The 17166-nt window shown below is 37.3% G+C and overlaps 2 protein-coding genes across 4 annotated transcripts in view; one reads left to right on the forward strand and one right to left on the reverse strand.

The window, feature by feature from the left end:
- LOC134288187 (uncharacterized) overlaps nucleotides 1-17166 on the forward strand; it is a 504266-nt gene that overhangs the window by 257810 nt on the left and 229290 nt on the right. The gene's annotated exons all lie outside the window — the stretch shown is intronic.
- Nucleotides 7399-13343, reverse strand: LOC109424237 (endothelial differentiation-related factor 1 homolog). Of its 3 annotated transcripts, XM_019699317.3 has the most exons (4): nucleotides 12960-13342; nucleotides 12499-12659; nucleotides 8758-8899; nucleotides 7399-7853 (listed from the first exon to the last, which is right to left on the reverse strand). In XM_019699317.3, the coding sequence occupies exons 1-4, from the start codon at nucleotides 13087-13089 to the stop codon at nucleotides 7843-7845; spliced, it is 444 nt and encodes a 147-aa protein (XP_019554862.1). In that variant the 5' UTR covers nucleotides 13090-13342; the 3' UTR covers nucleotides 7399-7842. The 3 variants fall into 3 exon arrangements, with proteins under 3 accessions (XP_019554862.1, XP_019554863.1, XP_062708159.1); XM_019699318.3 differs by lacking the exon at nucleotides 7399-7853 and having other exon boundaries at nucleotides 8223-8899; nucleotides 12960-13343; XM_062852175.1 differs by lacking the exons at nucleotides 7399-7853; nucleotides 8758-8899 and adding an exon at nucleotides 12049-12246 and having other exon boundaries at nucleotides 12960-13343.

Consider the following 17166-nt stretch of genomic DNA (forward strand, 5'->3'; position numbering starts at 1 on the left):
ATCTGAACCGGTAGTGTTCCGGAACCGGCTCCGGGAGTCCCGCCGGAAGTGGCCAAATATAGAAGTGAACCAAATCCATGCATGCGATATATCAAAGCGCGACTTTTTTGATAACCCAATGAAAGGTTGGCATAAAAAAAAGACTCAGACCATATCTGAACCGGCAGTGTATCGCAACCGGTTCCGGATGTCCCGCTGGAAGTGGTCATATATAAAAGTGATCCAAACCCATGCATGCGGCACATCAAACTACGGCATTTTCGATAACCTGATGAGCAGTTAGCAAGAAAACAGTCTCAGACCTTATATGAACCGGTAGTGTTTCAGAACCGGTTCCGGGTGTTCCGCCGGAAGTGGCCGTATCTAAAAGTTGACAAAACTCTTGCATGCGGCAAATCAAATCACAGCTTTTTCGACAACTTGATGACCGGTTATTGAGGAAGTAGGCTAAGACCACATTATGGACTGTCAGTAGTGCCGAAACTAGTTCCCTCCGAAAGCGGCTAAATATAAATTTTATCCAAACCCATGGCTTTTTTGATAACCTAATAAAATTTAGCAAGCAAATAGGCTCAGACTATTTAAGAGACTATCGGTAGTGTTTCGCAACCGGTTCCGAGCCGGAAGAGACACCAACCCCATGCATGCGATACCTCAAATCACGGCTTTTTAGGTAACATGATGAACAGTTGCAAGAAAATAGACGCAAGCCCTATCAGTATGTTACGGAACTGATTACGGGTGTCCCACCAGAAATGATCAATCGATGACTTATTCAGTAACAAGATAAACGGTTAACCAACAATCTCAGACCATATTTGGGAGAACCGGTAGTGTTCCAGAACTGGTGACAAGACGAGTAACGCGTCGGAAGTGGTAAAATATAGAAAGGAACTAAACCATAGCGGCGTTTTTGATAATCTCATGAACGGTCAACAAGAAAATAGTCTCAGGTCACAGTAGTTCGGAATCGGTTGCGGGTGTGATTTGATAGAAGTGAACCAAAACCATGCATGCGATACATAAAATCGCGGCATTTTCAAAAATTTGCCGAACGGTTAGCAAGAAAATATCCTCAAATCACATCAATTTCCGGCTTTTCAGGTCACGTGATGAACAGTTGACAAAAACATAGTCTAAGACCATATTTGAGACAACCGGAATCAGTTCCAGGTGTCCCGCCGGAAGTAGTCAAACGTAAAATTTAACCAAACCCATGCAAGCTGCACATCAAATAGCGGAATTATAAAGGTTAACAAAATAAATGTCAAAGCGATAAATCAAATTGTGGCTTTTTTTATAGCATGGGTAAGATTATAAATGAAGAAATGAGCAAAGTCTTCATGTATGCGAGAGAACGAAATCGTGACCAAAGCGATCTCTTCAAATCACACCATTTCAGATTCCTGCGGTGTAAATGTATAGTAGGATGGATCAACGTTTTATATAAAAATATAATTTAATCGCATCAACCTTATACAGTTTTCCAATCTCCAATCTCCTTATGCCTCTAAAATTACTGCTCACAATTTGGGCGCGGCTGGTTGAGCCCTCACTCTTCTCATTGCGATTGAAATTTGAATGGAAAATCTACATTTTCTGCATTTTCCTCGTAGGAAGGTCAAATTTTACATGAATCGTGTTACCAATGATAATAAAATATAGCCTAAAGTGTGATGAAATAAACATTGGCGAAGATCACAAAGTGATCTGTGATTGTGAATAAAGTTAACCTTCTTCAAGCATTAGCTGACGCTCACCCCGCTGCCGTAGTGGATCAAGCAGTCAACTGAGAGGTCTGATCTTTTTCTGCTCTGTTTTTTTGTTGAACATAACATCGGAATATGTATCATCAATAAGTTTCGAAAATTGATGATGGCTTTGTTAAAATTGTTGCTAGTGTAAAGTGTTTTCAGGATTCAGGAACATTTTGGCTAACGTCGAAGAAAAGTTTATGAGTACATATTCAACAAGAAAGGCACTATCACCACTAGGTGGATTAATCTGGGTTTTTAAATTATGAACTGAGTTTTTTTTTCCACGCGGTACGTAACCGCCGCGTAAAAAAAAACCTGTCTGTATATAGGTTTTCGGTTGGTTAAACACCAAAATGTGATTGATAAAAGCTAAAATAAATAGTTTTGTGTAGTATAAAGACGTATCCTAATGCCTCTGAAGTATAGCTGTATAATACTAGCATTACTAAATGAATAAGAAGACAGCCAAGCGAAAGAACTGCAAGAGGAGTCGGAATTTTTGAACCCTGTTTATATATTTTGAAGCCGATGTTCATACAAAAATGCATGACATGGTCAAAACATTGGCTTATTTCATTCAATCTGAAGAAATTTATTATAAATGAGTCTTAGATTTGAACACGTTCATATTTAACACGATTTATTTGAAAAGAACGTCTAAATTATGAAACAAGTAGTTCATGCTAGAAATTTGAAGACTTTGGGTGCCATTTCTCAAAATGTGAGACGTCCAATGTATGTTATTTCAGTCAGAATACACTTTAGCGATATTGGGAGCTGTTAGAAGACGTAATAGTAGTAAACGCTGTGATTTGTGCAAGTTAAACTATCATATTTCATCTCAATAACAATACTCAAATACGTTTTTCGTAGGTTTTCAACCTGCACTCGTCGTGATACTTTCATTGGAATCTTTTAAAACACTTCCGATGAAAAAAACTACAACAAATCTCAATTTGGAAACATTTTCAATATTATTAATATTGTACTTACTTATATGAGATGCATGTAAAATTAATATGACAACACTTCCAAAAACGATCAAATTCATGATTTACAAGTTAATCTATAATGCAGGTCACCATACAAAATGATTGAGTTGGATATTATTCGAAATTTGATAGTTTTTATTATGGAATTCTTAAAAAAATACAATTAGGCTAAACGAATGTCTAGGCAAATTTTATATTTTTCTTGTATTTTACGGCCATAAAATATAAAATAAACAATAGGGGTACCAGGGTGGCCACCCAGTCGGGAATTTCGGGAAAACCGGGAAAAGCTCGGGAATTCGAAACCACCGGGAAAAAGTCGGGAAAACCTCGGGAATTGTTGCTAGCCACCGGGAATTTCAAAAATTCTAAAATTTGTACAGTCTCCAGAAGCGTAAGTACGATAATTTGTGGGAAATGCAGTTTCTGTTGAACTGTATAACATAGTAGGTGAACTGGCGTAAAACTCATTCTTGGAAATTAATATCTTGTCGTCGAGTCATGACAATTAAAGTTAATCATAATGATGTTGCCTAACATCAGAATTTAAACAATTTAATTTTATAAAACATCACAAAAATTATAACTTTTTTCTGAAAAATTATCCTTGTACAAGGGAAAGAGACGAACCAGCCAAGGGCTGAAAGTCTCTCAAATAAAGATAAATCAATCAATCAATCCTTGTACAATCTCTAGGAGAATATTTGATATAGCCTTTGTACTTTGAGCGAAAAGTCTTTAAGAAATTAGGATAGGATACTGATAAAATTTTAAATGAATGAATGAATTGCCCCAAGAATAAATTAAAATTAAAAATTATTAAATTCTGGATAAGTAATTCTGGTGAAAACATTTCTACAATTTAAAAAATAGTTAGTGAAAAACAATTGAAAGAATATTTGAAGGGATTTTTAGTATCTGATGGAATATCTCAAAGAATCCCTATTGCAGTTCATAAAAGTATTTCTAATATTTTGTTTGGAAGATTTCTGACAATTTCATGAAGTTCTTGGATGTACTCATTTATTGAACTTGTGAATAAAAATGTTCGGAGAAAACCGGATTAAGGTATCGGGAAAATCCTTTTTTGGTGAAGCTTTAGCATAAGTCCCTAGTAAAATTCCTGGTTAAGCAAATTCTAGAGAATTTTGAGCATTCGTTGTTTCAAGTTAAATTATCAATTGAAATTCTCGCGGGAGTTCCAGTGAGTATTCAAACGCATCTGGAGCAATGTAGCTGTATGATTTACGGAAATAAATAATTCCCTAATAATGAATCTGCCTCTACATTTTGGGGAAAATACTTTCTCAAAAACTAATCTTTCAGGAAATCCTGGAGAAATTCCTGAAAATGTGATCAGAAATTAAATCTCTATTGAAATCGCTGATGAAATAATGGAATGCTAGACGATTATCAGACAAAATCTAATATTTCTTTGATCTCTTAATTTTTCGGTTCACGATTCTAGCCTAAGTAACCTGCCTGACTTTCTGCAGTAGCCATTTACGCTACCATAAAGTTCGCCACTGGTTTCCTATTAAAATATCTTGAAAATTACCATTAGAAATACTACACTGAAGATTTCCCTAGAAATCGTTTCCAAAATTCTTTCACGAGTAATCTTTCCAGATATTCCACCAGAAGTTCATCCATGTTTGCTTGGCATTCTGTTATTGCCTATTAGTTTCCCAAACGAACTTACTAAGAATTTTTAAGAAGATTTTTTTGGAATATTACTAAGAAATCCACTAATAATAAGTTCGTAAATCCTATAATCATAGCGTATTCTCTGAGAATTTCGACCCCCTTAGGATTATCCTTTGTATTTTAATTTGCTTAAACAACTGCATAGTTTATTTATTTATTGTCGTCTATCAGATATGAAGACCGTGTTGTTACATTTTATCTTAAGAAATAGTTCATTTATATTTATATTACATTGGAATAATGCATCCTTCAATACGCAACTGTTTGTTAACGTAATGATCTAAAGTATTCCTCAAGTCTTGTCTTGGAAAATGTGAAATCCATGTGTTCACTGTGTTTATTATACCGTCAAGGCACCATTCACCGTGGATTTAAGAGGATTCGGGGTAAATAAGGGCTGTCATTTGACACCAGTCTTATAAACATTGTTGGTGCCGCTTTTAATTGCCTTCATTATAGGTTAAAATTAAAGCAATAACCACAGAAGTAGAAAATTTTTCACAAAATTTGGTGATATAGTACAATTAGTAAAGGGTAGTAAGGTCGCCTAATTGCGTGGTAGGTCACCATTCACCGTGGTAGTAGGGACCCATTCACCGTGTATGAACAATTTTATTCTACTTTGTTTAAAAATGATCAAAACAACCCAGCCAAGGGAATTTTCTTCGTTTAAATTCATTTCAAGTAATAACTTGCAAGATTTTATTAGAAAAACGAATGTTCAAATTTTCGATTTTTTTCTAGATATATGGGACAATATGGGGCACGGTGAATGGAGACCATTGATTTTTAGGGTACCCATTTACCGTGGCTTTTTGTTTCAATTAAAAAGTACGAGTAATCGTACTTTCTTGTTAAACTTACTTCGGTAATGCAAAATACATGCCTGATATGTGAATTTAATTGCTTCTTGGTGGAATAAAAACGTTACTACATTTAGTTTATCGCTTAAATCACCTTAGTGCAGTTTTCGATTTTTCACTATGAATGCAGTGAATGAGCAGAAACCCGCTTCATGTAAACACACTTTAGTGTCAAAATGATACTTTTAAATGTTTCTAATGAGCGTTTTCACATGGTAACAATACATTAGTGTTGTATTGGTGAAATTGACGGGAAATTGTCATATCATTCAATCATAATATGGAAATAATGAAAAAATATTTGAAGGCACACGGTGAATGGAGCCCCCACGGTGAATGGCGCCTTGACGGTAAACAAGCATCATTTGATTAGAGGGCTTAAATTTGACATAGTCGGTACGGTGAAAATTAATAGAAAATAGCTCTCGATGATTTGTACTAGTTGGTCATCTGAATTTAAGGAATCTTTAAGGAAGATGTCGTAACTTCAATGCCCATCATTGGATACGAGACAAACAACACATAACTTATTTTCAAGTTTATGTGAATAGTATGTTAAATCCAAAGATTTGAAAATATTCAATATTAATTCTCTTAAGTTTTTCTTACTAAGTTACGTTTAATTTTCACTTTAAATCATTCTATTTTAGAATCGGGAAAATTTTCAAAACGCTATCGGGAAAACCGGGAAAAACTCGGGAATTTTATTTGCCGCTCTGAGTGGCCACCCTGCGGGTACTCACTAAACAGATTAAATTGCTGCGTAAGCCATGATTTTCTGCTTATTTGAAATGTTTCATGATTTTGCGAATGAAATAATCAAAGATTGCCTTGGTGATCGCGACGTTTAATCAGTTTACGCTGTTAAGTGAATCCACCTAATATATATCCCACTAGCTGTTCTGGCAAACGTTGTGTTGCCATTTGTGGCTGTGGTGGTTTGACAACTGTTGGGTTCTTTGGACCACGGCACTCTAGATTGGTTTCATTTCGATCATGTTGATTTTCTTCCCCGGTCATAACAAATCAGTACTTTCTAAATTTTATTTTTTCAGTTTATTTTCGTAACTTTTTTTTACTTATAAACACAGCCACCATGAATACGAATCAAACCATGCAAGAGTCATCCCGATCGGTTCAGCCGTTCTTGAGTTTTGTTGCCTCAAAGGAACTCCAAACTCATTTTTATATATATAGATTTGCATTACCTAGAAGATCCTCCAAAAAATAAAAAAAGAACATAAAATGTTTACCGTTGCGAATAAAATAGAAAAGATATTTATGCCTTGGCTAAACGAATGTCTACCACTGTATTCACTAAGATAGTGCGGATAAACATTACGAACCACTGATTCTCTCTTTCACTCTTGTGAAATTCTTGTGCAATTGAAATAGTGACGTTACTATGTATTTCAATTGCTAAGAACACCATAATGCCTGGTTTACATTGTTCAACTGAAACGAGCATTTCACTTGCCAACTTCTCAAACATGTTCAATCTACTAGAATGATGTGTTTAGACTGAGCAAATGGCTTGAGCTTGGGCTTGAGTGTCCTCTTGAATGGATCTGAGTTGAAGCAGATGTTTACATTGTTCAATTCATGCAGTGTGTAAGCAAACTGAATTGAATTCATCTCATTTGACAGAAATGAAAAAGTTCAACATGTTCAACTTTCGTTTCGCTAGAACACAGGGTCAAATGACCAAATACAAACCGATGCTCGAAACATATGGTTTCGTAAGACAAAGAGATTGAAAATCTGCTTGCGCGTGTCTGAGATATTTAGTGTTGTTAAATATAAGTCATTTTTAGAAGAAAGCGATGAATAACTTTTTGAATGGAGGATATAGAACTTTGCTGATTTAGAAAAAAATGATGCATATTAAATACTCTTAAAAGTGATTCAAACAAAGTGTTTGCGAGAAATTAATGTCATCATGATGCTGTTACCGCATTGAATTAAAGCGTGAATCTTCAGTCCATTGTCATCTCCCATGGCGAGACATGCACATGTCTCGCATTTATATATCCCATGGAAATAAAACGCCTTTGCAGTATCAATTTATACAACTACAGATGAGATATTAATCTTTTTTTTATTTCATCATCAAACATAATTTGACAATGTATTTTTGCAGGTAGGTATGTCTACACCTTATTTTTTACAGCACATGTTTTTAAACATATTCTACATGTGTATAAATTGTTGTCAATTGTTAATGTATACGGTAATAAAACTTTAATTAAAACCACTTAAACCATATCATTGAATCATCGATGAACATTGTATCATGAAGTGATTTAGGTAATGAAAACGTTATGCTACAGACAAATGCACAAAACTGTTCCACTTTTGCTTGAATGAAGCTTGTGCAAGAGTTTATCGGCTCTATGATAGCATTGAATGAGACTTTTACAGAAAATTCCTGGTTTCTGTCTTTTCGATTTCCGTTCAAGCGCCAATTTCGTTTCCGGTTGTGTCCCTTCTCTTCAGTGTTATCCTCCGATTTCTTTTTCAAATTTACTTTGTTCCTGAAATAATTTAAAATAAATTGAAATTAGTTTAGAAACCTAAGACGGGTACAATTTTTATACGCTAAGGATTTAGTTTACTACACAAACGCAAGAATAGTATGGCAATTACATACCTCATCATCGCGAGATTTGAAATTTGAGCAAAATGACAAATAGAACGAAATTAGAATTTGTGGTTATGATTCACATATTGTTTTCTCAAAATCTTAAATACTGACATCATGAATACAGTGACTCACTTCTATACCGTTTATTTTCGTATCTGATGTTGTAAAGCTCATAAAAAGCTTGATCAATTATTTTAACTGTTTGGTATAAGAACCACAAAAAAATGAGTCGCTGTACTAAATCGTACTAAAAAGTATGTAAGATTGACGAATAATGTGATTTTTATTTAGCACTATATCGCATAAAGTACAATCATCATCTAAATATGATCAGTGACAGTAACGAATTATTCAAACCACCCCATTCTTAGCTGAACGAGGAAAATGCACTAACACTAAATATGTTTTTCCCACAACATTGACTTTGAACGCAAGGGTGTAAATCTGGTTTTTGTTGATATTTTTCTGAACTACTACATATCTTATTTTTCAGGGAAAAAGTATGTGCAAACTGCTGTTAAATATAGTGTTTCACTTGCGCTCTTCGCTGCTCTCGAAGCAATGAAATAACATTTTCCTTCTCGCTTGGGTGTCAGTTGTTACATACAAGAATCCACCTCAAAATGATGTTTTAGCAGCAATTGCCAGCCAGTTAGTTAGTTATGCAGTAGCATGATTCTCTCTTGTCATACGCGCGCAGTGTGTGTGTTTTGCTCTCTACATTTTATTCTTCCGTATGCAAGGGTGTTTGTGTGTTCAATTGCTTTTGCCTCCCGACGATGTTCACTTCTTACCGGGAGGCGCTACCGGGGTACCGATGTCCTTGCCACGAAGTTTTATTCCAATCACCCGTTCGATCTTGCCCAGGATCAAGTTGTTGGGAATGCCGCGACCCGCTTCGTAGTCGTTGACAATTTGAGGTTTTTCGCAGATTTTCTGTAAGATGAAAAAAAATGGTAATTTAGAAATTATGAATTTCAAATAACTCAACGTTATATGTACAGATGGGTAAATTATTGGTTAAATTGGGAAAAAATCCACAGCTCAGGTGAGATTTGAACTCACGACCCTTATTCGCTAGACAAGTGCTTTACCAACTAAGCTACCGAGCCAATTAATGACCCGCAATTTAGTTGTCATAAGGTTCAACTCTAATCTCATCGATCTATATCATCTTCCCCTAAACCACAAACCGCAAAGAAATTATGATTTGTAAGAAAATATATGAGCATGGATTTTCTTAAGTATAGGGCAAGAGAGGCATGTTGTACCACCCCTTTTAGGAAGTGGGTGAACAATTTGGCGAAAAAAAAAAGGTTTTACTATAAAACATAACTATAAACACAGACAATATAAACAACTAAGTGAGTTATTACAAATTATTTTTGCTATTTGTGGTAGGGAATGTTTGAAAATCATGTTACGTTCCAAAGAGGAAGAAGTTTTGTTAAAAGCGTCAGTTTTTACACATAGTAGTACATATAATGTTTTGTTAACCATTGCATGGTGAGAGGCATAAATTTCGTAACACTTTAGGGGAACTTTGAGAGTCTACAGAGATTTTGCCAGGGTATCACACACATATTGTGATAAGTGGGAAGGCAATCAACAACAGTTTTAATCGTACGAAATTGGTAAACAATTATTAGGCCTGAAGTACACAGGGTCAAATATTTGACAAGGAAAGAACTCAAGAAACAACATCAGTTTGACACTAATGAAAATTCGATCGAATCAAACAAGATGTTTGAGCATTGGTTTCTTTTTGGACAAATATTTGACTCTGTGTACTAACAGCTTTAGGTAACACATTGTTTCAATCGTCATAGCATTGCCGAGATAGACAGCTGTTCTCAACTGGATGTCTAAATCATTGAAACTTTCAATTCGGCGATGTTGTTGGGACGTAGTTCGAACCCATAGGAATATCATAATAAAATGAACGTACCTACATACTAAGCAGCATATTTAACTGCCAACCAAAATGAAGGTCACTACATAGTAGAATATCCTTCTTGCTCCAATAAAAAAATACCAAGATTATGTAGAGGTTATATGATAAATGGAATAAAACTCCCATGGTGGGCTAAATATCTTCCCCGTGCCAAAAAACGTGCACTACCCTAGTTCTTCAATTTTCACGAACTAGGGTATTTGTTAGACGTAAAGGATGGGATGTCGAGGGAGTCACCGTTGGGTTGGTGATGCGATCCATGGATAGGGGATATTTATAGTATTCGTAAAGTGATAGACTGAGTGGTGATTAGTGATTACTATCCTTCCGACAGTCGGGCGGTTTGCCACCTCCACCAGCACCACGCTAATACTGAATACAGAAAGCGAGTATTTCAACGTATTGTACAAAATACAAAAGGAAACCATTTTTTCAATTTGTTTCTGGTTTTAGCGATAGCTATGAATATACATGAATTAAGTCTTTAAATTTTGAAAAATGTATTGATTTTTTATTTTTATACGAAAGAGCAACTTTTTCTGAGCCACTATGATTTTTTTTTATTTTGGTACCTAAAATCAATTTCAAAGAGATTTTTCAAAATCACCTTTTGACAGCTGGGCAACTGCTTGACAGCTCCGCCCAGAACAAAATGTGGCGAGGGGTGATTCGACAAATCGCTCCCATACAAACTTCAAATTGATTTTTCAGTAGGTTCCCAGGCGCCGAAATTTATGAAAATTTGTTGATTTGACTGACTGCTAACGACTGTGACGAGTATTTCGCTTGTTTTACGGCTCTTTCAGTATATATTAAGCAGCTAAAACGAGTCTTGTCCGAGATATTGCTGTCTATGATTTTTGTTGATGGCGTCCCTCTACGGTGCATGTGTTCGAATACCTTTTGCGTTCACTGTATCGATTATTACTGCTATAAAAGCTTTGCATTTATTGCTTTTACCCGCACCTACGCTGTGGATAAAAGCTAAGCTTCTCTATCGCCCGCGCACTGCAGCTAACCGTATCTATACGGTTTTAGCTGCTTTATAGACCAGACTGAAAGAGCCGTAAAACAAGCGAAATATGAAAATTTGGATTTCGGCTCAGTTTGGCATGCAGATTCAGAATATGGGATTATCTCAACATCGCTAAAGAAGCCAATTGTATATGTAGAGAAGAGAGAAAGTAAATAAAAAGATACAAAGTATGAGGAAAGGGACGGGTCAGGGATTGAACTCAGGACCTTCTGCATACGAATCAGAAGCGGTGGTAGCCACTAGACCACCAAGCCCGTTACCAATTAACAATGTTAGGTATTCGTCGACAAAACCATAAGTATGAAAGCCGCTATTATTGAGTTGCATCAATAGCATAACTACTACGAGATCCCATAAAAGTGAGGACAAGACTCCCCCTTGGGGGCATCCACCAACACTCAATTTCTTAATCGCTTTTGACGCAATGTCGAGAAGAGATGTCGGTTTTTGAGTATGTGGTAAATCCAATTGAATATACCATGCCTCCGTGCGGCTTCTAATATGGTATCGAAAGGCAATTTGTCAAAAGCACCCTCAATAACTAAAAAACACCCAAACAAGATTGATTTTAAATGAATGCTGAAATGAAGAATATCGTAAACAACCTTGTGTAAAATAGTCACAGTGAACATTCCAGATTGATAGCTTGTAGGTTCACATGAAGAAGCACTTTGGCCAGATGAACATCACCGATGTAATAATAACAGTAATATTTGGGAATATACACTGTAGTAAAACTGCAAAAAAGTATTTCGTTCAAAACATGTTTGAAATAACCAAATCTCTTCTGAAGCAAAATGGAATATACATATCCCATCTGCTCTAGGAGATTGAGAAGGAGCAAAGCTATTTAGTGCCCACATAATTGATCTTATTATGTTTCCAGTTCAAAACCGAATTAGCGTCATTTTTTCTTCGACTTCCGCTGCTTTTGCCTTGCGTTAAACACAATGTCGGAAGTGGGGCGCTGTATTGTACACCTGGTGCTCTATACAGCGCCCCACTTCCGACATTGTGTTTAACGCAAGGCAAAAGCAGCGGAAGTCGAAGAAAAAATGTCGCTAATTCGGTTTTGAACTGGAAACATAATATAGTTACGATACTCCGAGCCAAGGTCAACATATGCCTCAATCAATGCTTCCTGGAAGATACAACCCAAGAACTAGCAACGGGAATCAGCTCTGCACAGCAAATATTAGAAATATAAGTATTGATTGATTCTAAATGTTGTATACGTTTCCAATTTGACAACGCGTCGCTTCTTAAGACAATACAAAATGTTTCGCAGATTTTCTATCTTATTTTCCTACTTTTAAACGTAGGTTTCATGTATTGCAATAGTAATTTGTTATCATAAACTCGTAAGCATGTCGATACAACTCGATATATATTCATTATATCGTTATCTGATCTTAGATAATATTTCTATGATTCAGACAATATGTATTTCACAACAATTCGCATCATATATCACTGAATCCACGCTATTAGGAGACACTTTGAATTTGACTTTCAACTTATTGAGAAATATCACAAACTACTCACCGTGGCCAGATCCTTCTGACTGAGTCCCTTGGCCTGACGACCCTGCATGATCAGCTTGGAGACGCTGTGCGAGACTTGTTTATGCTTCAGCTCTTCGTGCTCCCGGTCCAGCTTGGCGGTGTTTTTCGGTGCGGTGTGCTGCTTGTTTGTGCCCGCATTAACTACAACCACGACGACAACAATGTTTAGCAAGAAAACGAAGCAAATAGAATCAATAAGAAACAAATCTGCCGGTCAATTCAAACTAGTGGTGCAAAATCGATTGCATCAATCAGCGTACAAATGGGTCACCTTATTCCCTCTAATTTAATTTTAGACAACCGGCACCATTTCGGTGCTGGCCGTCCCCATATAATATTGGAATATGGCGAAAGCTGATGCAATTGCGACTTTTCGCGTAAACCTCGTGGTTGTGAAATAGATAAGAATGGGAAAGCCGCCTTTGGCCCTCGATAATTTACATTTCTGGCTGGTTTCCACGGCAAGACCCTGACGGCGAGCCTGGTTCACAGCCGATTCAGTCTTGAGAGATGAAGCCTTTGGGGCTTTTTTACGCAACACGGTCACAGTATCCCAGTCGCTTTCGGACATCTTGATGCACCTTCCTTTCTACGCTAATAAAATTGAAGCCCGCAAACTATAAATGCACGGAGTTCCTCCGGATATGGTACCAATAATAATCACGGTCGAGCAAGTGACTAGCTAGCTAGGCAGGCAAATTGAATTTAAACACAATTTTTCACTTGGAAGAAACAATTTTATGCACCAGTACGCTGCAAGACACAAAAAGATTGGACTTTTCTAGAAGTCAGGGAAAAACTGCGGGACTTTTGCTTGTTGGACGAGCTAAAGCGGGAGCCACAATGCTGCGTCGACTTCGACTTCGACTTCAACTTCAACTGACAGCTCAGTTTGAAGCAATGAGTTTCAGTGCAGCAAGCCACAATGATGCGTTGCGTGACGTACGTCATTGTACTAAAAACGCTGAAGTCGTTCTAAACTTTGAAAATTTTCAAAGTTGACGCAATGCAACGCAGCGTCCGGCATCGAAGCTGGTGTTGGGCGGCAATGTTTACATGTTTATTTATATCGAAACGCTCATAAAAACCTATTCGATTGGATTTTAAAAGTGCAACGAAAATGTTCTGAGTGTTTGAATACGTTTGTCTTTTCCCCGGATTTTATTCGGGATTTATGAATACATTCATCGAAGCGGCATTCCTCCAGGAGATCTTTTTTTTTCTAATCAGGATTCCTCCAGTAGGAACTCCTGAGATTTCTTCGACAGGAATATCCTTTGGCATTCTTCCAGCAGGAATTCTTTATGGGATTCATTAACGGGTTTGTTTGAGAATCCCTCCAGGGATTCCCTGTAGTTGGTTTGTGCTGAAATATTCCTTTCATTCAACAGGAATTCCGCTTAAATTTATTTGAGCGGAGTTAGCTTCCAGAATTGCTCCAACAAAGATTGTCCCATGGATTCCTATTGTTGATATTCCGTCTGAAATTTATTTAGGGCATCTTCTAAGGATTTCATTAGGGATTTCTCCAGATTTTTTGTTCAATTTTACTAGCTGGAAATATTTCTGGGAATCCGGGAACAGAAATCCATTCTGGAATTCCTCAAGCAGGAATTTCTTCTAGGATTATTTCTACAGAAATTCATTCCGGCATTCAGGCAAAAGCAATCCCATCTGGGATTTCGAAAACAAAAAAATCTTTCTGTTATTCTATTAGTAACGATTTCTTCCAAGACTTCGGCAATAATAATTATTCCTGAGATTCCTTTAGCATGAATTTCTTTTCTAATTTCCCTTAAAGGAAGATGTTTGGTGACTTTCTAAGAAAACCATTTGAGACAACTCCAGGAGTTTCTTCAGAAATTCCTCAAGCAGATCGTTCGGGAGTTGCGCCAAAAAGTTCTTTCGAGCATTCATCTGGATTTTTCTCAAGGAATTCTTGCAGAATTCCCTAAGGAGTAGCATTTAAAATTCCTTCACAACTTCCTCCAGGAGCGCCTTCCAGAAATCCTCCATGTGTTGTTCCACGAGTTTCTCCTAGATTTTCATCGACAACTATTTTTTCAGTTCTGTCGGAAATTTCTCCAGTACTTTCTCCATAAATTACTCCAGGAGTCTTTATGGAATTCATTAGGATATGCCTCCAACATTTCGGAAATTTACTTTGAAATTTCTATAAATTCCCTTCAAGATATCCTAAGTAGTTCCTTGGAGATTCCCTCAAGGAGTTCCTTGGGTAATTTCTTAAGGAATGTCTTGTTGAATAATTCGAGGAGTTTCTTGGGATACTCCTTTGGGATTTGCTTCGGGAATTCCTCAACGATTTTCACCGGATATTCTTTCAGGAATTTCTCCGAAAATTTATGCAGAACTGCCTCCAATTCCATTGCTAATTCAGCCAGGAGTTGCTCCAGGAATTCCTCAAAGAATTTCTCCAGGAGTTCTTTTAGAGTTTTTCCCTGGAGTTCTTTTGGAAATTTCTCCAGGAATTCATTCGAGACTTCTTCAAAAATTTATTTAAGATCTCCCGAGAGATCTTCTTAATAAATTCCAGGATGAATTCTTAATCCTGGAATTCATTAGGGAGATCCCACGGAAATTTCTCCAAGATTACTTTCGGGAATTCCTTTAGGACTACCTTCTGGTAAGAGGTATTTCTGGCATTCATATTTGGCTCCTTCGAGGAAATTTCTCCAGGTATATCTTCGGGAATTAGGAGTTCTTTTTGGAATTCCTCCAGAAGTTCCTTCGAGAATTCCTTGAGGAGTTTCATTAGGGATTTTTCAAAAAAGTTCATTCAAAAATAACACCTGATGTTCCTTTGAGAATTTCTCCCGGTGTTCTTTTGGGAGTTCCTTATAGAGGTCCATCGAGTTCTCCTTAACAAGTTCCTTCGGAAATTTCTCTAAGTTCCTTCGGGAATTACTCCAGGAATTTCTTCGGGAATTCTTCCAAGAATTCCTCTATGAATTCCCTCAAGAATACACCAGGTGTTCCATCCAAATTTCTTTCTAGAGTTCCATTAGTAATTCCTCCAAGAATTCTTTCAGAAATTTCGCCAGATATTTTTTCGGGAATTACTTCAGGAGTCCCTTCGGAAAAAGCTTCAAAAGCTCCATAGTAAATTCCTCCAGGTTTTCCTAAACGAAGTTCTTCAAAAAATGATTCGTGTGTTTCTTCGAAAATGCCTACATCGTGAGTTCCTCTAGAAGTTCCTTCTGAATTTTCTTTAGGTGCTCCATCGAGATTACCTTAAGGAATTTTTTAAGTTGCTTCAGGTTTTCCTTCGGGCATTTATCTAGGTATTACATCACGGATTACTCCAGTAATTCCATTAAAAATTCCTTTAGGAGTTCCATTCGGAGTTCCTTCGGAAATTCCTGTAGGTGTTCCTTCGGAAATAACTTCAGCAACTCCTTTGGTTTTCGATGAGTGTTTCGAGAATTGCTAGTGGTGTACTTTCGAGCATTCCTCCAGGAATGCCACCAAGAAATACTCCTCGGGAATTTCAAGGGAGGTTCTTCCAGAAATTCCTCCGGAGATTCTTCCAGGAATTCCACCGGAAATTCCTCCGAAAAATCCCGTATAAATTCCTCCAGGGATTCCTTCAGCAAATTCACCGGAGATTTTTCAAGGAAATCCTCCGGGGATTCCAAGGGAGATTCCTCCAGAAATTCCCCCGAAGAATCCTCAAGGAATTCCTTCGAGGATTCCTCCGAAAATTTCGGCACAAATTCCTCCGGAGATCCCTCCAGGAAATCCTCAGGAGTTTCCACAAATCTTCCGGGGATTCCTCCATAAATTCCTTCGTAGATTCCTCGAGGGAATCCAAATCCTCCGGGGATACCTCAAAAAATCCTCCGAAGATTCCTCAAGGAATTCTCCGGGGATTCCTTCAGAAATTTCCCCGGTTAATCCTCCAGAAATTCCTGCAAAAATTCCCCTAGGGATCCCCCGGGGTTTTCTCCGAGAATGCCTCCGGAGATTACACCAGAAATTCCTCCCGGGATTCCTCCGAAAATTCCTCCAGGAATTTCTTCTGTAATACTTCAAGGAATTCCTCCAGAAATAAATCCTGGAATATTTCCACAAATTCCTCCGGAAATCCTTCCAGGAATTTCTGCAGAAATTCTACCAGGAATTCTTCCAAGATATCTTCCGGGAATCCCTCCAGAAATGCCCAAAGGAATTCATCCATATATGCTGTCGTAAATTCCTTCAAAAATACTTCTAGATATTCCTTCAGGAATTCCTCCAGAGATTGCTCAAAAAATTCCTAAATAGTTCTCTCTAGGAATTTTTCCCCAGATTCCTCCAAAAATTCTTTTGGAAATTCCTCCAGGAAATCCCCCGGGGATTCCTGCAGGAAATCCTCCAGAAATTTCTCCACAAATTCCCTCGCAGTTTCTCCAGAGATTCCATTGAAAATTCCTCAAGAAATATTTTCAGATAGTCCTCCAGAGATTGCTAAAAGGAGTTGCCTCCAGGAACTCTTTCGGAGATTCCTCCAGAAATTCCTTTTGGAATTCGTCCAGAAAATCCTCCGGGGATTCCTTCAGGAAGTCTTCCTTCAGGGAGATTCCTTCAGGGGATTTTTTCAGGGATTTCTTCAAGGAATCTTTCAAGATTTCCTCCGAAGATTCAGAAA

Source organism: Aedes albopictus, chromosome 2 (assembly GCF_035046485.1).
Source record: "Aedes albopictus strain Foshan chromosome 2, AalbF5, whole genome shotgun sequence".
NCBI lineage: Eukaryota > Metazoa > Arthropoda > Insecta > Diptera > Culicidae > Aedes > Aedes albopictus.

Excerpts from the sequence above, each read along its gene's own strand:
- LOC109424237 (XM_062852175.1), bottom strand. The coding sequence starts at position 13,089 with ATGTCCGAAAGCGACTGGGATACTGTGACCGTGTTGCGTAAAAAAGCC. Across the intron at positions 12,660-12,959 it reads CGTGGAAACCAGCCAGAAAT|TTAATGCGGGCACAAACAAG; the intron begins GTAAATTATCGA and ends TCGTGGTTGTAG. Across the intron at positions 12,247-12,498 it reads GTCAGAAGGATCTGGCCACG|AAAATCTGCGAAACATTTTG; the intron begins GTGAGTAGTTTG and ends AAAATAAGATAG.